The sequence below is a fragment of the Thalassophryne amazonica genome, chromosome 20 (genome assembly GCF_902500255.1).
Source record: "Thalassophryne amazonica chromosome 20, fThaAma1.1, whole genome shotgun sequence".
NCBI lineage: Eukaryota > Metazoa > Chordata > Actinopteri > Batrachoidiformes > Batrachoididae > Thalassophryne > Thalassophryne amazonica.
This window is the reverse complement of record NC_047122.1, coordinates 2,145,194-2,170,110: the sequence shown is the minus strand read 5'-3', so window position 1 is coordinate 2,170,110 and position 24,917 is coordinate 2,145,194. Positions and strand designations below refer to the sequence as shown.

At 43.8% G+C, this 24,917-nt stretch overlaps 1 protein-coding gene across 2 annotated transcripts in view; it reads right to left on the bottom strand.

Moving 5' to 3' along the window:
* Window positions 1-370: 370 nt before the first annotated feature.
* Window positions 371-24,917, bottom strand: part of LOC117501569 (retinoic acid receptor beta-like) — a 956,089-nt gene continuing 931,542 nt past the window's right edge. For both annotated transcript variants that reach the window (XM_034160474.1, XM_034160475.1), the window contains exon 8: window positions 371-1,296. In XM_034160474.1, coding sequence (XP_034016365.1) covers window positions 1,046-1,296 — 251 coding nt within the window. In that variant the 3' untranslated portion in view covers window positions 371-1,045. The remainder of the gene's footprint in view (window positions 1,297-24,917) is intronic.

Here is a 24,917-nt window from a genome sequence, read left to right as displayed (position 1 = left end):
CGAGCGCCTGTCGCGTCAGTCTGATGAGAGCGAATCGAAGGCTTCTGTTGATGTGCTGCCCTCTTGTGGGAAAACAGCTGAACAGTCACGGCTGTCGATATGAAAAAAAGAAGCTTTACATTCTGGACGTTCACTCATTCTTGACATGAGCATAAGCCCAACAAACTGCCCTGAATTGGGCCAGATACTGACCTCTCTCTCCTAGCCTGTGATTGGTTGGCGACCGAGATGCTGACGTCAGCCTCACTTTGATGTGGTACGAGCGCTGCTCTCCAACGTAAGACACCCCGCCCACTTTGGAGTGGGTATTCCCATTCCTAAATGGAGGCCAGTATCTGGCCCAATTCAGGGATGCTTGTTGGGCTAAGCAAATAAGTGTTATAAAAGACAAAAATGATTTTAAATATAGCAACACATATAAAATATTAGACTTCCATAATGTCTATATGCAGTAACATTCTAGATAACTTTTTTCAGAGACTTACAATCAGTCCCACTTTAAATCTCTGTGTGTCGCCTCAAAGATAATATTTAAGAAATTGAAAAAAGCACCACAAAATTCATCATAGAAACAGAGATGGAACCACACGATGGTATGTACAATGTACATAGATGCCAAGAACACCAGAGGTGGAGAGATGTGAGAGAGAGAGAGAGAGAGAGAGAGAGAGAGAGAGAGAGAGAGAGAGAGAGAGAGAGAGAGAGAGAGAGAGCAGTAAAAGTGATTATCAAACTCCCGTCATGCAGATAAGAATTTACACAGGAGACCCGAGGAGCATCGCCTCTGCCTTCAGGGACCTGTGAGGGCCACAGACTGGCTCCCTCGCTGGGACACTGCACCCAATAAGAGCTGCACTCAAAATGACACAAAGCATTAATCCTTTGAGGCCTCCATGTTGTTTTGTTTTTCAGGGGAGGAAAAATATGATATACAGATAACATAATACCAGGCAAAGGAGGGATTCTTGGGGGCAGTCGCCATTTCCAGCTGTCAACTTGCTTTTTTTGTGCAAAGGGATGTGTCAAAGGTGCCTACCGACACCTCTTAGAGCTCGTCACTCGGTGGTGTGGCCACAGCACCCTCTGTGTCCAACGACTGTGGTGATTCTGGAGAGGCGGTGTCCTCCTTGGGGCTGCCCTTGCTACTGGGGCTGCTCACTGCCTCCACTGAAGTGCTGCTGCCACCGCTGCTGCTGCTCTGGCTGTCTTGGCCCTCAGAGTTTTCTAACATCTCCTGTATGAGTGGTGGCATTGAACCTGGGATCTCCATCTTCAGAGAGATAACCCGCTCTGCTCCTGCAAGCCAAGCCACGAGTGAAATGTGAATTTTGGCAATTGAAAGCATCTGCTCAAACACCCCAAGGTCAGTCTGTGAATTAGAAAATGAAATCATAAAATTTTATCTACATTGCTGGAAAAACTTGACAAGTTGTTTCTGGTCTAATGCTCTCATGGCTAAGGTCTTACCTGTCAGGCCCATTACAGTGTGAACTTCTTAGAACACTATGTTTGAATTACCCACAGTGAAGTATGGCATACCTCAAGGTTCAGTTCCTGGTCCACTGCTATTCTTTTTTATGTGTACTATCTCTTGAACAGATTATACACAGACATGGGATCATCTGTCACTGCTATGCTGATGATATGCATATCTATATGTTGAGATTTCAGTCTGAATTGAGAATTATCGTGTTCTCGAAGCGTAGCCCTAAACAGAAGCCCTGTGTACACCACCAACCCGTTCACATTTCTAACTGTTTTTCCCCACTCGACGACACACCCGCCGAGGATCAAACTCTGGTTATTGGCGACTCTGTTTTGAGAAATGTAAAGTTAGCGACACCAGCAACCATAGTCAATTGTCTTCCGGGGGCCAGAGCAGGCGACATTGAAGGAAATTTGAAACTGCTGGCTAACGCTAAGCGTAAATTTGGTAAGATTGTAATTCACGTCGGCAGTAATGACACCCGGTTACGCCAATCGGAGGTCACTAAAATTAACATTAAATCGGTGTGTAACTTTGCAAAAACAATGTCGGACTCTGTAGTTTTCTCTGGGCCCCTCCCCAATCGGACTGGGAGTGACATGTTTAGCCGCATGGTCTCCTTGAATTGCTGGCTGTCTGAGTGGTGTCCAAAAAATGAGGTGGGCTTCATAGATAATTGGCAAAGCTTCTGGGGAAAACCTGGTCTTGTTAGGAGAGACGGCATCCATCCCACTTTGGATGGAGCAGCTATCATTTCTAGAAATCTGGCCAATTTTCTTAAATCCTCCAAACCGTGACTATCCAGGGTTGGGACCAGGAAGCAGAGTTGTAGTCTTACACACCTCTCTGCAGCTTCTCTCCCCCTGCCATCCCCTCATTACCCCATCCCCGTAGAGACGGTGCCTGCTCCCAGACTACCAATAACCAGCAAAAATCTATTTAAGCATAAAAATTCAAAAAGAAAAAATAATATAGCACCTTCAACTGCACCACAGACTAAAACAGTTAAATGTGGTCTATTAAACATTAGGTCTCTCTCTTCTAAGTCCCTGTTGGTAAATGATATAATAATTGATCAACATATTGATTTATTCTGCCTTACAGAAACCTGGTTACAGCAGGATGAATATGTTAGTTTAAATGAGTCAACACCCCCGAGTCACACTAACTGTCAGAATGCTCGTAGCACGGGCCGAGGCGGAGGATTAGCAGCAATCTTCCATTCCAGCTTATTAATTAATCAAAAACCCAGACAGAGCTTTAATTCATTTGAAAGCTTGTCTCTTAGTCTTGTCCATCCAAATTGGAAGTCCCAAAAACCAGTTTTATTTGTTATTATCTATCGTCCACCTGGTCGTTACTGTGAGTTTCTCTGTGAATTTTCAGACCTTTTGTCTGACTTAGTGCTTAGCTCAGATAAGATAATTATAGTGGGCGATTTTAACATCCACACAGATGCTGAGAATGACAGCCTCAACACTGCATTTAATCTATTATTAGACTCTATTAGCTTTGCTCAAAATGTAAATGAGTCCACCCACCACTTTAATCATATCTTAGATCTTGTTCTGACTTATGGTATGGAAATAGAAGACTTAACAGTATTCCCTGAAAACTCCCTTCTGTCTGATCATTTCTTAATAACATTTACATTTACTCTGATGGACTACCCAGCAGTGGGGAATAAGTTTCATTACACTAGAAGTCTTTCAGAAAGCGCTGTAACTAGGTTTAAGGATATGATTCCTTCTTTATGTTCTCTAATGCCATATACCAACACAGTGCAGAGTAGCTACCTAAACTCTGTAAGGGAGATAGAGTATCTCGTCAATAGTTTTACATCCTCATTGAAGACAACTTTGGATGCTGTAGCTCCTCTGAAAAAGAGAGCTTTAAATCAGAAGTGTCTGACTCCGTGGTATAACTCACAAACTCGTAGCTTAAAGCAGATAACCCGTAAGTTGGAGGGGAAATGGCGTCTCACTAATTTAGAAGATCTTCACTTAGCCTGGAAAAAGAGTCTGTTGCTCTATAAAAAGCCCTCCGTAAAGCTAGGACATCTTTCTACTCATCACTAATTGAAGAAAATAAGAACAACCCCAGGTTTCTTTTCAGCACTGTAGCCAGGCTGACAAAGAGTCAGAGCTCTATTGAGCTGAGTATTCCATTAACTTTAACTAGTAATGACTTCATGACTTTCTTTGCTAACAAAATTTTAACTATTAGAGAAAAAATTACTCATAACCATCCCAAAGACATATCGTTATCTTTGGCTGCTTTCAGTGATGCCGGTATTTGGTTAGACTCTTTCTCTCCGATTGTTCTGTCTGAGTTATTTTCATTAGTTACTTAATCCAAACCATCAACATGTTTATTAGACCCCATTCCTACCAGGCTGCTCAAGGAAGCCCTACCATTATTTAATGCTTCGATCTTAAATATGATCAATCTATCTTTGTTAGTTGGCTATGTACCACAGGCTTTTAAGGTGGCAGTAATTAAACCATTACTTAAAAAGCCATCACTTGACCCAGCTATCTTAGCTAATTATAGGCCAATCTCCAACCTTCCTTTTCTCTCAAAAATTCTTGAAAGGGTAGTTGTAAAACAGCTAACTGATCATCTGCAGAGGAATGGTCTATTTGAAGAGTTTCAGTCAGGTTTTAGAATTCATCATAGTACAGAAACAGCATTAGTGAAGGTTACAAATGATCTTCTTATGGCCTCGGACAGTGGACTCATCTCTGTGCTTGTTCTGTTAGACCTCAGTGCTGCTTTTGATACTGTTGACCATAAAATTTTATTACAGAGATTAGAGCATGCCATAGGTATTAAAGGCACTGCGCTGCTGTGGTTTGAATCATATTTGTCTAATAGATTACAATTTGTTCATGTAAATGGGGAATCTTCTTCACAGACTAAAGTTAATTATGGAGTTCCACAAGGTTCTGTGCTAGGACCAATTTTATTCACTTTATACATGCTTCCCTTAGGCAGTATTATTAGATGGTATTGCTTAAATTTTCATTGTTACGCAGATGATACCCAGCTTTATCTATCCATGAAGCCAGGGGACACACACCAATTAGCTAAACTGCAGGATTGTCTTACAGACATAAAGACATGGATGACCTCTAATTTCCTGCTTTTAAACTCAGATAAAACTGAAGTTATTGTACTTGGCCCCACAAATCTTAGAAACATGGTGTCTAACCAGATCCTTACTCTGGATGGCATTACCCTGACCTCTAGTAATACTGTGAGAAATCTTGGAGTCATTTTTGATCAGGATATGTCATTCAAAGCGCATATTAAACAAATATGTAGGACTGCTTTTTTGCATTTACGCAATATCTCTAAAATCAGAAAGGTCTTGTCTCAGAGTGATGCTGAAAAACTAATTCATGCATTTATTTCCTCTAGGCTGGACTATTGTAATTCATTATTATCAGGTTGTCCTAAAAGTTCCCTGAAAAGCCTTCAGTTAATTCAAAATGCTGCAGCTAGAGTACTGACGGGGACTAGAAGGAGAGAGCATATCTCACCCATATTGGCCTCTCTTCATTGGCTTCCTGTTAATTCTAGAATAGAATTTAAAATTCTTCTTCTTACTTATAAGGTTTTGAATAATCAGGTCCCATCTTATCTTAGGGACCTCATAGTACCATATCACCCCAATAGAGCGCTTCGCTCTCAGACTGCAGGCTTACTTGTAGTTCCTAGGGTTTGTAAGAGTAGAATGGGAGGCAGAGCCTTCAGCTTTCAGGCTCCTCTCCTGTGGAACCAGCTCCCAATTCAGATCAGGGAGACAGACACCCTCTCTACTTTTAAGATTAGGCTTAAAACTTTCCTTTTTGCTAAAGCTTATAGTTAGGGCTGGATCAGGTGACCCTGAACCATCCCTTAGTTATGCTGCTATAGACGTAGACTGCTGGGGGGTTCCCATGATGCACTGTTTCTTTCTCTTTTTGCTCTGTATGCACCACTCTGCATTTAATCATTAGTGATCGATCTCTGCTCCCCTCCACAGCATGTCTTTTTCCTGGTTCTCTCCCTCAGCCCCAACCAGTCCCAGCAGAAGACTGCCCCTCCCTGAGCCTGGTTCTGCTGGAGGTTTCTTCCTGTTAAAAGGGAGTTTTTCCTTCCCACTGTAGCCAAGTGCTTGCTCACAGGGGGTCGTTTTGACCGTTGGGGTTTTACATAATTATTGTATGGCCTTGCCTTACAATATAAAGCGCCTTGGGGCAACTGTTTGTTGTGATTTGGCGCTATAGAAAAAAATTGATTGATTGATTGATTCTCCACAGTACACCCACACAGCATGCCCACAGTCAATCAACTACTCTGGCCTGCAGGATATCAGCACTGGTGTTCACACCACTCATTGCCAGTTCATCAGTTTGTCAGTGTGGCACTGAAATTAGCTCTGTGAATTTTGTTTGGCATCCTGTAACCAGCATGTCTAATGTTTTTTTTTTTTAGTCCTTGAATCTTATCTTGAGTCCTGGCTGACCCTTTCTTTTGAGACAACACAAATGGCGTGCAAGTGTGCCGCTCCCCCTGAGCAACACAAATGGCATGCGAGTGTGCAGTGTGTCTCCCCCCCCCCCCCCACGAGCCTACATTGTTGAGGTGCAGCTGCGAAGGCTCAAACAGTGGCTGCAGTGCAGTATCAGTGCGTGATTGAACAGCTGACAGCTGTGGAACACCTATCATGGCATATCCAGCATGTCCTCCTGGAGGACCAGCCAGCACCATTCCGACACCACCGCAACAGAGATAGAAATAAAAACCCAGCCGCACTGGCTGCATGTTACAGTGCCAGTGCACCATCTGACCAGACAGGCACGTCACATGACATCCGATCGCACGTCCACACGGTCCATCTGTCATGTGACAGCCTGACTGACAGATCAGCATGGGAGCCCATTCATGTTAGCATGTTGCTGCTCTGGACAGGTAGGCATGTCACTCATTGGTGATCCATACTGACATGATCACATTTTCACACCCACTACAGTTATGCATTTCTCAGTGGATCATGGTTGACATGTAATCACGTTATGGGTTGGATGTCATTCAAAATCAAGCAGGGAGGGAGCTGAACACGGCCCACAGCCAGTGACTGTTCCTATGTCTTGCACCATTCCACATCACAGCCGCCGCATCCACAACACAAAGCTGGGGAACACATGTTGTCACATGTGCTCTCATCACCCATGTGCAAGGCACGGTGGTGCACACATGTCTGCAAATGATGACTACATGGGGAAAAATAAAAAACATACTGGATCACCTTTGGATCACCCCAACCATGTCTCAGTGCACACGGCGATGAGCATCCAGTCACAGCTGCACCTGACTGCTGTGTCATTGCTACTCACAGCAGGAGAACACATATTATGGCATGAAGAACATCATCTCCCAACATGCTACCACAATGCATGTGTCGTCGGGTAAAAAATAAAACCACATATCACCTTTGGAATGCATTCAGCTGTGCCTCAGTGTGCACTGCAGACACCATCAGCCAGGCTGCCCCATGTGAATATGTCCGTCTGATTCATGTGAATGGCCAGCAGGCGATCCAAATGACTCATCCACCATGTGAGTTATAGTTCACATGATGTGGTGTCCTTTGGCGTGCCGTGTGCTGGACAGCTTGATGCACAGAGCTGGCTGATGTTTTCATGATATGAGCACATCAATTCATTCATGTCAGTTCATTACTTCCTTGTTTACGTCCATGGCCATGGTACATGAACATAGAGGAACAGAAGGATGACAATTCTTGTACTGTCTGCTCTTTATAACAGGAATTATTTTTTTTTTAACAGAGAAAACAAAATCCATTTGTTTCATCATTTCCAACACATACTGTGAGGTCATCAGGCATCACTTACAAATCATTACCAGTAACATGATTGTCTTACATTTAAACAGTACAGTCATTGTTTCTATAATGTTCTATGGGCTCTCATTATTTGGTCTTTACACATTTTCTTCAATTTATGTACATTTGTACAGCATGGGCAGCACGGTGGCTTAGTGGTTAGCACTGTTGCCTCACAGCGAGAAGGTCGTGGGTTCAATTCCCGTGGCCTTTCTGTGTGGAGTTTGCATGTTCTCCCCGTGTTTGCGTGGGTTTCCTCCGGGTGCTCCGGTTTCCTCCCACATCCAAAGACATGCGGGTTAGGTGGACTGGACTCTTTAAAATTGTCCGTAGGTGTGTGTGGGTGTGTCTGTGTTTGTTTGTCTATTTGTGGCCCTGCGACAGACTGGCGTCCTGTCCTGGGTGTACCCCGCCTCATGCTCTATGACTGCTGGGATAGGCTCCAGCCCCCCGCGACCCTTAATTGGACTAAGCGGTAGAAGATGAATGAATGAATGAATGTACAGCATGTATTTGCTTTTGCTGCTGTGTGAGTGCGATGTGGCATCAATCAATCAATCAATCAATTTTTTTTTATATAGCACCAAATCACAACAAACAGTTGCCCCAAGGCGCTTTATATTGTAAGGCAAGGCCATACAATAATTATGTAAAACCCCAACGGTCAAAACGACCCCCTATGAGCAAGCACTTGGCTACAGTGGGAAGGAAAAACTCCCTTTTAACAGGAAGAAACCTCCAGCAGAACCAGGCTCAGGGAGGGGCAGTCTTCTGCTGGGACTGGTTGGGGCTGAGGGAGAGAACCAGGAAAAACACATGCTGTGGAGGGGAGCAGAGATCAATCACTAATGATTAAATGCAGAGTGGTGCATACAGAGCAAAAAGAGAAAGAAACAGTGCATCATGGGAACCCCCCAGCAGTCTACGTCTATAGCAGCATAACTAAGGGATGGTTCAGGGTCACCTGATCCAGCCCTAACTATAAGCTTTAGCAAAAAGGAAAGTTTTAAGCCTAATCTTAAAAGTAGAGAGGGTGTCTGTCTCCCTGATCTGAATTGGGAGCTGGTTCCACAGGAGAGGAGCCTGAAAGCTGAAGGCTCTGCCTCCCATTCTACTCTTACAAACCCTAGGAACTACAAGTAAGCCTGCAGTCTGAGAGCGAAGCGCTCTACTGGCATCACGCCTGTCACATGGTCACACTGGGTTCATGCACACGAATGTGCAGAAAACTACTGCTACGGGATCGTATGGCATCCGTACACAGCTGTCCGACCATCTGTCCATCCCAACAGTGGCTGGAATTTTTCGAGGTTCGCCAATTCATTTTTTTCTGTCTTTTTTTGGCTGGTTTCAGACTCATTCACCCAACTTAATTGAGATTATGTTTTGTGTGAATTGGGACCTTAGCTCTGACCCGGCACAGAAGCGGAAAAACATTCAAACCTTGATGAACAACAAAAAGTCAGGCCAACCAGAAAGATGAACAGCTGTTATCGCTTGTGAATTCCAAAAATTTGACAACGACATAGTCACCTTGAGTGAAACAAGAAGAGCAGGTGAAGACCAGCTACAGGAGGAGCAAGGGGGCTACACTTTCTTCTGGAAAGGGCTTCCTGAGAAAAAACAACAAATTCACAGCATCTGTTTTGCCAGAAAGAACTCTCTTCTTCCAAAACTGACTTAACTCCTGGTGGGTGTCAGTGAACAACTAATGACACTCCATCTCCAACTTGCAAGTGAATGCCATGTCACCATCAGAAGTGCTTATGTACCAAAACACGACATTGACCATGAACAGAACAATACCTTCTGTGCAAAGCTGGACATCATCCTATCTGCGATCCTAGTATCTGACAAAATCCTCCTCCATGGCAACCTCAATGCTAGGGTTGGAAAGTTCAACATCAACGCTATCTTGCTTCTCACGAAGTGCACCGAACACAAACTTGTCATCACCAACCCTATCTTCAGGAAAAAGGAAAAGTTCAAAGTCTCATAGCAACACCCTCACTCAAAGTATTTGCACCTGCTTGAGTACATCATCATCCTAAAGTGTGACCAAAAGATGTCATGTTGAATAAAGCAATGACTGGTGCAGACAATGTTGAATGGCTCATCATCTCCAGGATCCAGCTAAACATTCTCCCCAAGAGGAGGCCTGGACACTGCAAAACTGTCAAAAGGTTCAACATCGCCAAGCTCAAAGACCCAGAAACAAAAACAGAGTTTCAATGGTCCCTGAAGAAAGAACTCCCCAAGAAGTACTCCATCCCAGCTCCTAAGCATTGGCAAGAGCTGAAGACAGCCATAACAACAGCCTGCCAAGAAACACAGACACCAGAAGAGAAAGTACCAGGACTCCTTTGATGAGAATGACCAGGTCCTCCAATGGCTCATTGATGAAAGCAAAAAGGTTTCCTCAACCTCAAGAAAGATCCAACATCGCAAGAGAAAAGTTTTGAGTACAGCAAAGCAAAGTGACTCTGCAAAGTGAAGCTCACAAATTGAAAAATCAGTGGTAACTCAACAAGGTTGTTCATACCCAGTGGTGGGCAAAGCTAACCAAAATATTTGCTTCGATAATCACTAATCCACTAACTGAAAAGTGAAAACTTTTAATGGATAAAACATTTAGCGGAAGCTATAGCTAACTGGTAACCTTTAGTATTGACTCTGGTACTCTGTCAGCTACTGACAAGCCAGTTTCAGTTTAAGCACTGCCAATGCTTCTGAGTAGAACCAAAGGCGATCACAAATCCAACACAAACGAGTCAGCGCTTCTGTTTCTGTGCGGCCTGCCCACTGCTGTAAGGAAGAGCCATTTACTTTCAACATACAGTGCCCCAGACGTGTGGCAGAAGGCATAAAAAGCAAAGCAGGTAATTCTGGACAGTTTATTGATATTACCGTAAACTCATTTTTACAAAGTGAAGATATCACAAATATCTTTTAGTTTTAAAGTAATGCACTAATTCTGGAGGGTTGAGCATTAAAACTCACAGATGCCAAAAGGCATTATGGGAAAATGAGCCTCCTCATCACTGGTCGGTTGGGTTATTTATTTGTAAAAAAAAACACCACAAAAGTTACAGTAGCGTGTGTGTTGGTTTTTACAAATAAATGTGTATTTGTAAATATGTCATTTTTTTTTGATTTGTAAAAAAAAGGCATTTGCAAAACTGAAAATTCTGTTTGTTAAGTGTGATTCAGTACAACAAATAGCAACTGTGTGACAGTTGGATACTATTTACACTCCCATCCAGTAGATGGCAGTATTCTATGGATTTTGACCCAAAACGCAAATGACTGTAAACAACTTTTTTCTTCTTTTTTTGTAGCAGCCTGGCAGCCAGGCCTCTTCTGCTGGGGTAGGGATGAGCTCAGCTCTTCACAGCTGTCTGACTGCTGCAAAACACATAACAAACAGGAACTAACATGTATGATTTTAGGGTTTGCAAATGTTTTTGACTGTTTGACCTCTTGCTTGCCTCTACTGGTGGTTGGCTCTCACTGCGGTATTGTATCACTTCCTGTTCCGGAGCACAGCGGTGTTTTTCTGTATCTGTTAGCTGTTTAATCTGCGCAGTTAGATTGATCTAGTTATCTAGATTACGATTTGTTTCCCAGTGTAATATTTATGTGCCTTAACTAAAGCACTCCTTCTGCTGAATCACCTCTAAATTATTTACACATTATTCACGTTGTGTGTTTTTAGGAATCCGCTAGCTTAGCGTAGCTACTAGCTCTTAGCCGGTTTAGCATGGCGGCTTCTCCTGTCTCTCCCGCACTTTTCTGCTCTGGGTGTGAAATGTTTAGTTATTCCTCAGCCTCCTTTAGCAGTAACGGTACTTGTAATAAGTGTAGCTTATTCGTAGCTTTAGAGGCCAGGCTGGGCGAATTGGAGACTCGGCTCCGCACCGTGGAAAATTCTACAGCTAGCCAGGCCCCTGTAGTCGGTGCGGACCAAGGTAGCTTAGCCGCCGTTAGTTACCCCCTGGCAGATCCCGAGCAGCCGGGAAAGCAGGCCGACTGGGTGAGTGTGAGGAGGAAGCGTAGCCCTAAACAGAAGCCCCGTGTACACCGCCAACCCGTTCACATTTCTAACCGTTTTTCCCCACTCGACGACACACCCGCCGAGGATCAAACTCTGGTTATTGGCGACTCTGTTTTGCGAAATGTGAAGTTAGCGACACCAGCAACCATAGTCAATTGTCTTCCGGGGGCCAGAGCAGGCGACATTGAAGGAAATTTGAAACTGCTGGCTAAGGCTAAGCGTAAATTTGGTAAGATTGTAATTCACGTCGGCAGTAATGACACCCGGTTACGCCAATCGGAGGTCACTAAATTAACATTAAATCGGTGTGTAACTTTGCAAAAACAATGTGGGACTCTGTAGTTTTCTCTGGGCCCCTCCCCAATCAAACCGGGAGTGACATGTTTAGCCGCATGTTCTCCTTGAATTGCTGGCTGTCTGAGTGGTGTCCAATAAATGAGGTGGGCTTCATAGATAATTGGCAAAGCTTCTGGGGAAAACCTGGTCTTGTTAGGAGAGACGGCATCCATCCCACTTTGGATGGAGCAGCTCTCATTTCTAGAAATCTGGCCAATTTTCTTAAATCCTCCAAACCGTGACTATCCAGGGTTGGGACCAGGAAGCAGAGTTGTAGTCTTACACACCTCTCTGCAGCTTCTCTCCCCCTGCCATCCCCTCATTACCCCATCCCCGTAGATACGGTGTCTGCTCCCAGACCACCAATAACCAGCAAAAATCTATTTAAGCATAAAAATTCAAAAAGAAAAAATAATATAGCACCTTCAACTGCACCACAGACTAAAACAGTTAAATGTGGTCTATTAAACATTAGGTCTCTCTCTTCTAAGTCCCTGTTGGTAAATGATATAATAATTGATCAACATATTGATTTATTCTGCCTTACAGAAACCTGGTTACAGCAGGATGAATATGTTAGTTTAAATGAGTCAACACCCCCGAGTCACACTAACTGTCAGAATGCTCGTAGCACGGGCCGAGGGGGAGGATTAGCAGCAATCTTCCATTCCAGCTTATTAATTAATCAAAAACCCAGACAGAGCTTTAATTCATTTGAAAGCTTGACTCTTAGTCTTGTCCATCCAAATTGGAAGTCCCAAAAACCAGTTTTATTTGTTATCTATCGTCCACCTGGTCGTTACTGTGAGTTTCTCTGTGAATTTTCAGACCTTTTGTCTGACTTAGTGCTTAGCTCAGATAAGATAATTATAGTGGGCGATTTAACATCCACACAGATGCTGAGAATGACAGCCTCAACACTGCATTTAATCTATTATTAGACTCAATTGGCTTTGCTCAAAAAGTAAATGAGTCCACCCACCACTTTAATCATATCTTAGATCTTGTTCTGACTTATGGTATGGAAATAGAAGACTTAACAGTATTCCCTGAAAACTCCCTTCTGTCTGATCATTTCTTAATAACATTTACATTTACTCTGATGGACTACCCAGCAGTGGGGAATAAGTTTCATTACACTAGAAGTCTTTCAGAAAGCGCTGTAACTAGGTTTAAGGATATGATTCCTTCTTTATGTTCTCTAATGCCATATAACAACACAGTGCAGAGTAGCTACCTAAACTCTGTAAGGGAGATAGAGTATCTCGTCAATAGTTTTACATCCTCATTGAAGACAACTTTGGATGCTGTAGCTCCTCTAAAAAAGAGAGCTTTAAATCAGAAGTGCCTGACTCCGTGGTATAACTCACAAACTCATAGCTTAAAGCAGATAACCTGTAAGTTGGAGAGGAAATGACTTCTCACTAATTTAGAAGATCTTCACTTAGCCTGGAAAAAGATTCTGTTGCTCTATAAAAAAGCCCTCCGTAAAAGTAGGACATCTTTCTACTCATCACTAATTGAAGAAAATAAGAACAACCCCAGGTTTCTTTTCAGCACTGTAGCCAGGCTGACAAAGAGTCAGAGCTCTATTGAGCTGAGTGTTCCTTTAACTTTAACTAGTAATGACTTCATGACTTTCTTTGCTAACAAATTTTAACTATTAGAGAAAAAATTACTCATAACCATCCCAAAGACGTATCGTTATCTTTGGCTGCTTTCAGTGATGCCGGTATTTGGTTAGACTCTTTCTCTCTGATTGTTCTGTCTGAGTTATTTTCATTAGTTACTTCATCCAAACCATCAACATGTTTATTAGACCCCATTCCTACCAGGCTGCTCAAGGAAGCCCTACCATTATTTAATGCTTCGATCTTAAATATGATCAATCTATCTTTGTTAGTTGGCTATGTACCACAGGCTTTTAAGGTGGCAGTAATTAAACCATTACTTAAAAAGCCATCACTTGACCCAGCTATCTTAGCTAATTATAGGCCAATCTCCAACCTTCCTTTTCTCTCAAAAATTCTTGAAAGGGTAGTTATAAAACAGCTAACTGATCATCTGCAGAGGAATGGTCTATTTGAAGAGTTTCAGTCAGGTTTTAGAATTCATCATAGTACAGAAACAGCATTAGTGAAGGTTACAAATGATCTTCTTATGGCTTCGGACAGTGGACTCATCTCTGTGCTTGTTCTGTTAGACCTCAGTGCTGCTTTTGATACTGTTGACCATAAAATTTTATTACAGAGATTAGAGCATGTCATAGGTATTAAAGGCACTGCGCTGCGGTGGTTTGAATCATATTTGTCTAATAGATTACAATTTGTTCATGTAAATGGGGAATCTTCTTCACAGACTAAAGTTAATTATGGAGTTCCACAAGGTTCTGTGCTAGGACCAATTTTATTCACTTTATACATGCTTCCCTTAGGTAGTATTATTAGACGGTATTGCTTAAATTTTCATTGTTACGCAGATGATACCCAGCTTTATCTATCCATGAAGCCAGAGGACACACACCAATTAGCTAAACTGCAGGATTGTCTTACAGACATAAAGACATGGATGACCTCTAATTTCCTGCTTTTAAACTCAGATAAAACTGAAGTTATTGTACTTGGCCCCACAAATCTTAGAAACATGGTGTCTAACCAGATCCTTACTCTGGATGGCATTACCCTGACCTCTAGTAATACTGTGAGAAATCTTGGAGTCATTTTTGATCAGGATATGTCATTCAAAGCGCATATTAAACAAATATGTAGGACTGCTTTTTTGCATTTACGCAATATCTCTAAAATCAGAAAGGTCTTGTCTCAGAGTGATGCTGAAAACTAATTCATGCATTTATTTCCTCTAGGCTGGACTATTGTAATTCATTATTATCAGGTTGTCCTAAAAGTTCCCTAAAAAGCCTTCAGTTAATTCAAAATGCTGCAGCTAGAGTACTGACGGGGACTAGAAGGAGAGAGCATATCTCACCCATATTGGCCTCTCTTCATTGGCTTCCTGTTAATTCTAGAATAGAATTTAAAATTCTTCTTCTTACTTATAAGGTTTTGAATAATCAGGTCCCATCTTATCTTAGGGACCTCGTAGTACCATATCACCCCAATAGAGCGCTTCGCTCTCAGACTGCAGGCTTACTTGTAGTTCCTAGGGTTTGTAAGAGTAGAATGGGAGGCAGAGCCTTCAGCTTTCAGGCTCCTCTCCTGTGGAACCAGCTCCCAATTCAGATCAGGGAGACAGACACCCTCTCTACTTTTAAGATTAGGCTTAAAACTTTCCTTTTTGCTAAAGCTTATAGTTAGGGCTGGATCAGGTGACCCTGGACCATCCCTTAGTTATGCTGCTATAGACGTAGACTGCTGGGGGGTTCCCATGATGCACTGTTTCTTTCTCTTTTTGCTCTGTATGCACCACTCTGCATTTAATCATTATCAATCAATCAATCAATCAATCAATCAATTTTTTTCTTATATAGCGCCAAATCACAACAAACAGTTGCCCCAAGGCGCTCCATAGTGATCGATTCATTAGTGATCGATCTCTGCTCCCCTCCACAGCATGTCTTTTTCCTGGTTCTCTCCCTCAGCCCCAACCAGTCCCAGCAAAGGACTGCCCCTCCCTGAGCCTGGTTCTGCTGGAGGTTTCTTCCTGTTAAAAGGGAGTTTTTTCCTTCCCACTGTAGCCAAGTGCTTGCTCACAGGGGGTCATTTTGACCGTTGGGGTTTTACATAATTATTGTATGGCCTTGTCTTACAATATAAAGCGCCTTGGGGCAACTGTTTGTTGTGATTTGGCGCTATATAAAAAAAAATTGATTGATTGACTGTCTACAGTTTACACCAACACCAGGCAGGTGTTGCTATGGAGGATGCCATACTCTACCTGCTACCCAAAGCTCACTTGCACCTGCATAAGGGATGCGGTACAGTGAGGATTCTCTTCCTGGACTTCTCAAGTGTCTTCAACACCATCCAGCCCCTTGTGTTTCAGAAAACTGAACAGGATGCGAGTGGACCCCTGCCTGGTCACAGCTGTCAGAATATCTGTCCCCCCTGACTGTGTCTCTGGCTATTTTTCCCACTCCGGCTGATTCTGTTTGATTCCTGCTCATTTGTGCTAAGTGTAACGGGGCCCTTAATAGCACACTTGTTGTTGTGCACATTGACTTTATGATGTCATATGGTTTTCCCCCAACCCCAGTTTCCAACAGTTTGTACAGCAGACCCTTGTGCCAAGTTGAATCAAATGCTTTTTGAAATCTACAAAACAGGAGAATAGTTTTCCATTGTTTTTGTTGATTTAGTTGTCAATCAGGGTGCTGAGGGTGAAAATATGATCTGTTGTACGGTAAGTTGTTAAAAAAAATTATTTGGGATTTGCTCAGAGCATCGTTTTCAGTAAGGAAGTGTGGGAGTCTGTGGTTATCATGCAGAAGATTTTTCTCGAGGCTGCTGTTGACACAGACTCCACGGTAGTTATTAGGGTCAAGTCTGTCACCGCTTTTGTGGAGAGGCGTTATCAGTCCCTGGTTTCAAATACTGGGGAAGATCCCGGAGCTGAGGACAATGTTAAAGAGCTTTAATATGGCCAATTGGAATTTAGGATCTGAGAATTTGATCATTTCCTTTAGGATGTTGTCAACACCACAGGCCTTCTTGGTTTCAGTTGATTTGATTTTGTCCTGCAGTTCTTTAGGGTCACGTGGTCATCTAGTGGGTTCTTGTAATCTTTTATGGCTGACTCTAAGCTTTGTAGTTTGTCTTGTGTTGTTTCTGTTTGTTTTTCTCTATTTGAATACCTTGGTGAAGTGGTTTGCCCATACATCTCCATTTTCTATGGGTAGATCTTCATGATTTTGTTTATTTAGGCTGTTCCAATTTTCCCAGAATTTATTTGTTTTTATGGACTCTTCAATAGTGTGTAGCTGGTTTCTAACATGTTCAAACCATGATCCTCTCCAACTCTTGCAGAATCCGTCTGGCTCCTGGTACGGTTGATGTCGTCACTGTGAGGTCGTCCACGAAGGCTCTGATGGGCGGTTGCCTTACTCCAGACTTGCTGAGAGGACCTCTGCATTCTCTCTCAGCTCCCTTGGCCAGCATATTCATTGCCAGTGGCGAAAAGGGTCACTGATATGGTACAACCAGTGATTATACCCACTTCCAGCTGGTGCCAGTCAGATGTCAGCTGGCCAGATGAAACTCTCAAGCTGAACGTACTATAGTAGTCCAGGATGAGGCTTCTCACCTTCTGGGGTATATGATGTTTCTCCAGTGCGACCTCCACCAGCTTATGGGGTATGGAACCATAAGCGTTCGTGAGATCCAGCCACAGCACAGCCAGGTCACCTCTGTCCTCTTTCGCCTCCCTGATGAGCTGGGTTACCACGCCTGTGTGTTTCAGGCAACCGGGGACTCCTGGAATCCCTCCCTCCTGTACAGACGTATCGATGTACTTATTGCTCAGCAGGAAGTTGGAGAGTCTCTTGGCCACGATGCTGAAGAAGATTTTGCTCTCCACACTTAGCAAGGAGATTACCCAAAACTGGTCGATGTTCTCAGACTTTTCCTCTTTCGGTATGTACACTCCCTCAGCATACCTCCAGTAGCAGTTTCGGGCAGTTCTTGTAGACCCTATATGGCACTCCGCTTGGGCCTGGTGCTGAGCTTGATCTTGCTCCCCTCACCACTTCCTCCACTTCACTTAGGCTTGGCTCCTTCAGGGTGAAACCTGAAGTAGGCTCTGGTGGTTCTATCAGTGCATCGCATGAGCCTAGCAGCTGTTCTCTGCTGGGATCACTGTATGTGGCCTTGAGGTGGTTGTTGATCTCCTCCTTCGAGCAAGTGAGGCGGCCCATCCTCTTTTGGCCAAGGAGCTGCTTGGTCAACTTGAAAGGATTAGCCAGGAAAGCTGCCCTCTTCCTGGCTCTCTCTTTCCGCCTCCTCCTGTGGAACTCTGCCCTCTGCAGGGTCAACAGCTGCTTCCTCAGGATTGCTCTCAGGTCTGCTAGGCCAGCTCGCTCAACTTCCCCTGCTGTTTTGTATTGCTTCTTTAGCAGCTTGAGCTCTTCCATGAGGCGCTGGATCTTCCTTGCTCTGTGGCTCAGAGCATATGCCGATGGTACTGGCTTAGGGGCCTCAGTTCCAAATCGCTCTGCTAACATGTTCACTATGAGGGTTGTCATCGTTTTCATCCTCTGGTCTACGTCCCCCTTGACAGCCACCTCCAGGATCTGGTCCACATCCTCATCAGACTGCTTCCACTCTACTCTCTTTGAGGACTGGGGCCACTGGATCCTTGGTTGGGCTGAAGGAGCCCAGCTTGTTGTTGCTGGAGCTTGCTGACTTTGGGGATCCTGCAGGTTGTTGAGAGGTGATGTTTCTTGGAGGGGGCTTTGGGTGTCAGGTGAGCTGCTGGCAGCAGGCACTGGTGACTCTAGGAGGCTCTGGGCACTGTGGGTTGCCTCCGGGCCTGGCTCCTCCTGCATCTGACCAGAAATAACTTCTGTGCGTCGTGTCATCGTTGCCACTGTCAAGCATCTCATCCTGCCTTGATGTATCTTTAAGCCTCTCTCATTCTTGCAGGTTTTTCCACAGATGCACATTGTTGCCATTGTCGTTAATCCATTTTCCTGAGTCGTCGTTCTTAGGTCCGTCCTGATGGGGTGCTCATCCTCCCCCCCTCTCAGGCACCCCTGGGGGTATTCTTCCTTAGTGGGTTCGTAGCTGCTTTGGGTTCTTCCTCTCAGAAGAATTGGTTTGGGCTGCCAACCCTCCCAACCCGGGTTGCCATCTCTCCGGCCGTCCTCTGTCTGTCCAGATGTCACCACGCTCTTCGTGGTCGTCACCAAGTCTATTCCTGGTTGTCACTGGTTTCCCAGGTTGTCTCACTTTTGCAAACATCCCCTGATGCACTAACTTGGACACATCATCAGTGTTGTTTCCTGGAGTCACTGGGTGTTTGGGTCTCACAACAGACACCTAATCCAGGCGACCCAACCGGGGCTGATCAAACCCCGGCCTGTGTCCAAGTGGCATTCTACTACCTCCACCTCTCTCCCCTCTTCAGCCAGAGCCATCTGGACGCTTTCTCCACAGCCTCTGCGTTGCTGTTAATGGCTCTCTTTCGATTGGCACCTGTTATACCGAGTGTGCCGTAGGCCTTGCTCAGTGAGTGGCTGGGAAATCCCCGGCTCCACACCTCCACTGGCATGTATCTGGTCCTCCAACCACTCCTTCGACAATCCTCCACCAGCTCCTGGTACTTCTCCCTCTTTCTCTCCTGTGCCTCCTCCATCCTAGCTTCCCACGGAACTGTTAACTCGAGCATGGCCAGTTGCCTTGTAGCCTCAGAGACAAGGATGATGTCTGGTCTCAGTTTGGTCTGGGTGATGTGCGGTGGTATTTTCAGCTGCCTCTCCAGGTCAACTGTCATCACCCAGTCTCGGGCCGGAGAGAGCAACCAAGCCGAGCAGTTCTTTGGTGCTTTCTCTGGCTTCTGTCCTTCCATATAAATAAAATTGATTTGATTTTTGAATTGATTTAGTGGAAATGGCCAAAAACAGCAAAAATTACCTCAAAATCGAAACTTAAAATCAAAATGGCCGACTTCCTGTTGATATTTCACCATGACAGTAAGAGACTTTTTTGTGCATCCTGGCATGGTAAATATGTGTACCGAATTTCGTGAGGCCACGAAGAAAAAAGCCCAACATGGAGGGGTTTTTGAAATTTCTAGGGGGCGCTATTTCGCGATTTCGCTGCGACCATGTGCGACGCTCCCAAAATCGAATTTTTGGATCTGGCCAGATGACTTCGGAAAGTTTGGTGAGTTTTTGAGCACGGGAAAGGGCCGAAATTTCGATTTGAAAGTGTAAAGAATAATAATAAAATAATAAGAAGAAGAAGAAGAAGAAGAAGAAGAATAACTAGGACTGCAAGCAGTCATATACGGGCCCACGTTCCGTGCGACCGCCTACCCAGGGCAGTGTGTTCCCTTATGACCAGATGTGGGCATGTGTGTACAGGGGCAACCCTCATCCCAGGACACAACCCGCCGAGGATCAAACTCTGGTTATTGGCGACTCTGTTTTGAGAAATGTAAAGTTAGCGACACCAGCAAACCATAGTCAATTTGTCTTCCGGGGCCAGAGCAGGCGACATTGAAGGAAATTTGAAACTGCTGGCTAACGCTAGCGTAAATTTGGTAAGATTGTAATTCACGTCGGCAGTAATGACACCCGGTTACGCCAATCGGAGGTCACTAAAATTAACATTAAATCGGTGTGTAACTTTGCAAAACAATGTCGGACTCTGTAGTTTTCTCTGGCCCCTCCCCAATCGGACTGGGAGTGACATGTTTAGCCGCATGGTCTCCTTGAATTGCTGGCTGTCTGAGTGGTGTCCAAAAATGAGGTGGGCTTCATAGATAATTGGCAAAGCTTCTGGGAAAACCTGGTCTTGTTAGGAGAGACGGCATCCATCCCACTTTGGATGGAGCAGCTATCATTTCTAGAAATCTGGCCAATTTTCTTAAATCCTCCAAACCGTGACTATCCAGGTTGGACCAGGAAGCAGAGTTGTAGTCTTACACACCTCCTGCAGCTTCTCTCCCCTGCCATCCCTCATACCCATCCCCGTAGAGACGGTGCCTGCTCCCAGACTACCAATAACCAGCAAAAATCTATTTAAGCATAAAATTCAAAAAGAAAAATAATATAGCCCTTCAACTGCACCACAGACTAAAACAGTTAAATGTGGTCTATTAAACATTAGGTCTCTCTCTTCTAAGTCCCTGTTGGTAAATGATATAATAAGTGATCAACATATTGATTTATTCTGCCTTACAGAAACCTGGTTACAGCAGGATGATATGTTAGTTTAAATGAGTCACACCCCCGAGTCACACTAACTGTCAGAATGCTCGTAGCACGGGCCGGGGCGGAGGATTAGCAGCAATCTTCCATTCCAGCTTATTAATTAATCAAAAAACCCAGACAGAGCTTTAATTCATTTGAAAGCTTGATCTCTTAGTCTTGTCCATCCAAATTGAAGTCCCAAAAAACCAGTTTTATTTGTTATATCTATCGTCCACCTGGTCGTTACTGTGAGTTTTCTCTTGAATTTTCAGACCTTTTGTCCTGACTTAGTGCTTAGCTCAGATAAGATAATTATAGTGGGCGATTTTAACATCCACACAGATGCTGAGAATGACAGCCTCAACACTGCATTTATCTATTATTAGACCTATTGGCTTTGCTCAAAAGTAAATGAGTCCACCCACCACTTTAATCATATCTTAGATCTTGTTTCTGACTTATGGTATGGAAATAGAAGACTTAACAGTATTCCCTGAAAACTCCCTTCTGTCTGATCATTTCTTAATAACATTTACATTTACTCTGAGGACTACCCAGCAGTGGGGAATAAGTTTCATTACACTAGAAGTCTTTCAGAAAGCGCTGTAACTAGGTTTAAGGATATGATTCCTTCTTTATGTTCTCTAATGCCATATACCAACACAGTGCGAGTAGCTACCTAAACTCTGTAAGGGAGATAGAGTATCTCGTCAATAGTTTTACATCCTCATTGAAGACAACTTTGGATGCTGTAGCTCCTCTGAAAAAGAGAGCTTTAAATCAGAAGTGTCTGACTCCGTGGTATAACTCACAAACTCGTAGCTTAAAGCAGATAACCGTAAGTTGGAGAGGAAATGGCGTCTCACTAATTTAGAAGATCTTCACTTAGCCTGGAAAAAGAGTCTGTTGCTCTATAAAAAAGCCCTCCGTAAAGCTAGGACATCTTTCTACTCATCACTAATTGAAGAAAATAAGAACAACCCCAGGTTTCTTTTCAGCACTGTAGCCAGGCTGACAAAGAGTCAGAGCTCTATTGAGCTGAGTATTCCATTAACTTTAACTAGTAATGACTTCATGACTTTCTTTGCTAACAAAATTTTAACTATTAGAGAAAAAATTACTCATAACCATCCCAAAGACATATCGTTATCTTTGGCTGCTGTCAGTGATGCCGGTATTTGGTTAGACTCTTTCTCTCCGATTGTTCTGTCTGAGTTATTTTCATTAGTTACTTAATCCAAACCATCAACATGTTTATTAGACCCCATTCCTACCAGGCTGCTCAAGGAAGCCCTACCATTATTTAATGCTTCGATCTTAAATATGATCAATCTATCTTTGTTAGTTGGCTATGTACCACAGGCTTTTAAGGTGGCAGTAATTAAACCATTACTTAAAAAGCCATCACTTGACCCAGCTATCTTAGCTAATTATAGGCCAATCTCCAACCTTCCTTTTCTCTCAAAAATTCTTGAAGGGTAGTTGTAAAACAGCTAACTGATCATCTGCAGAGGAATGGTCTATTTGAAGAGTTTCAGTCAGGTTTTAGAATTCATCATAGTACAGAACAGCATTAGTGAGGTTACAAATGATCTTCTTATGGCCTCGACAGTGGACTCATCTCTGTGCTTGTTCTGTTAGACCTCAGTGCTGCTTTTGATACTGTTGACCATAAATTTTATTACAGAGATTAGAGCATGCCATAGGTATTAAAGGCACTGCGCTGCTGTGGTTTGAATCATATTGTCTAATAGATTACAATTTGTTCATGTAAATGGGGAATCTTCCTTCACAGACTAAAGTTAATTATGGAGTTCCACAAGGTTCTGTGCTAGGACCAATTTTATTCACTTTATACATGATTCCCTTAGGCAGTATTATAGACTGGTATTGCTTAAATTTTCATTGTTACGCAGATGATACCCAGCTTTATCTATCCATGAAGCCAGGAGGACACACACCAATTAGCTAAACTGCAGGATTGTCTTACAGACATAAAGACATGGATGACCTCTAATTTCCTGCTTTTAAACTCAGATAAAACTGAAGTTATTGTACTTGGCCCCACAAATCTTAGAAACATGGTGTCTAACCAGATCCTTACTCTGGATGGCATTACCCTGACCTCTAGTAATACTGTGAGAAATCTTGGAGTCATTTTTGATCAGGATATGTCATTCAAAGCGCATATTAAACAAATATGTAGGACTGCTTTTTGCATTTACGCAATATCTCTAAAATCAGAAAGGTCTTGTCTCAGAGTGATGCTGAAAAACTAATTCATGCATTTATTTCCTCTAGGCTGGACTATTGTAATTCATTATTATCAGGTTGTCCTAAAAGTTCCCTGAAAAGCCTTCAGTTAATTCAAAATGCTGCAGCTAGAGTACTGACGGGGACTAGAAGGAGAGAGCATATCTCACCCATATTGGCCTCTCTTCATTGGCTTCCTGTTAATTCTAGAATAGAATTTAAAATTCTTCTTCTTACTTATAAGGTTTGAATATCAGGTCCCATCTTATCTTAGGGACCTCAATAGTACCATATCACCCCAATAGAGCGCTTCGCTCTCAGACTGCAGGCTTACTTGTAGTTCCTAGGGTTTGTAAGAGTAGAATGGGAGGCAGAGCCTTCAGGCTTTCAGGCTCCTCTCCTGTGGAACCAGCTCCCAATTCAGATCAGGGAGACAGACACCCTCTCTACTTTTAAGATTAGGCTTAAAACTTTCCTTTTGCTAAAGCTTATAGTTAGGGCTGGATCAGGTGACCCTGAACCATCCCTTAGTTATGCTGCTATAGACGTAGACTGCTGGGGGGTTCCCATGATGCACTGTTTCTTTCTCTTTTTGCTCTGTATGCACCACTCTGCATTTATCATTAGTGATCGATCTCTGCTCCCCTCCACAGCATGTCTTTTTCCTGGTTCTCTCCCTCAGCCCCAACCAGTCCCAGCAGAAGACTGCCCCTCCCTGAGCCTGGTTCTGCTGGAGGTTCTTCCTGTTAAAAGGGAGTTTTTTCCTTCCCACTGTAGCCAAGTGCTTGCTCACAGGGGGTCGTTTTGACCGTTGGGGTTTTACATAATTATTGTATGGCCTTGCCTTACAATATAAAGCGCCTCTGGGGCAACTGTTTGTGGTGTGATTTGGCTATATAAAAAAATTTGATTGATTGATTGATTCTCCACAGTACACCCACACAGCATGGCCCACAGTCAATCAACTACTCTGGCCTGCAGGATATCAGCACTGGTGTTTCCACCACTCATTGCCAGTTCATCCAGTTGTCAGTGTGGCACTGAAATTAGCTCTGTGAATTTTGTTGGCATCCTGTAACCAGATGTCTAATGTTTTTTTTTTTTTTAGTCCTTGAATCTATCTTGAGTCCTGGCTGACCCTTTCTTTGAGACAACAACAAATGGCGTGCAAGTGTGCGCTCCCCCTGAGCAACACCAAATGGCAGCGAGTTGTGCAGTGTGTCTCCCCCCCCCCCCCCCCCACGAGCTACATTGTTGAGGTGCAGCTGCGAAGGCTCAAAAAGTGGCTGCAGTGCAGTATAGTGCGTTGATGAACAGCTGACAGCTGTGGAACACCTATCATGGCATATCCCGCATGTCCTCCTGGAGGACCAGCCAGCACCATTCCGACACCACCGCAACAGAGATAGAAATAAAAACCCAGCCGCACTGGCTGCATGTTACAGTGCCAGTGCACCATCTGACCAGTCAGGCACGTCACATGACATCCGATCGCACGTCCACACGGTCCATCTGTCATGTGACAGCCTGACTGACAGATCAGCATGGGAGCCCATTCATGTTAGCATGTTGCTGCTCTGGACAGGTAGGCATGTCACTCATTGGTGATCCATACTGACATGATCAACATTTTCACACCCACTACAGTTATGCATTTCTCAGTGGATCATGGTTGACATGTAATCACGTTATGGGTTGGATGTCATTCAAAATCAAGCAGGGAGGGAGCTGAACACGGCCCACAGCCAGTGACTGTTCCTATGTCTTGCACCATTCCACATCACAGCCGCCGCATCCACAACACAAAGCTGGGGAACCATGTTGTCACATGTGCTCTCATCACCCATGTGCAAGGCACGGTGGTGCACACATGTCTGCAAATGATGACTACATGGGGAAAAATAAAAAAACATACTGGATCACCTTTGGATCACCCCAACCATGTCTCAGTGCACACGGCGATGAGCATCCAGTCACAGCTGCACCTGACTGCTGTGTCATTGCTACTCACAGCAGGAGAAACACA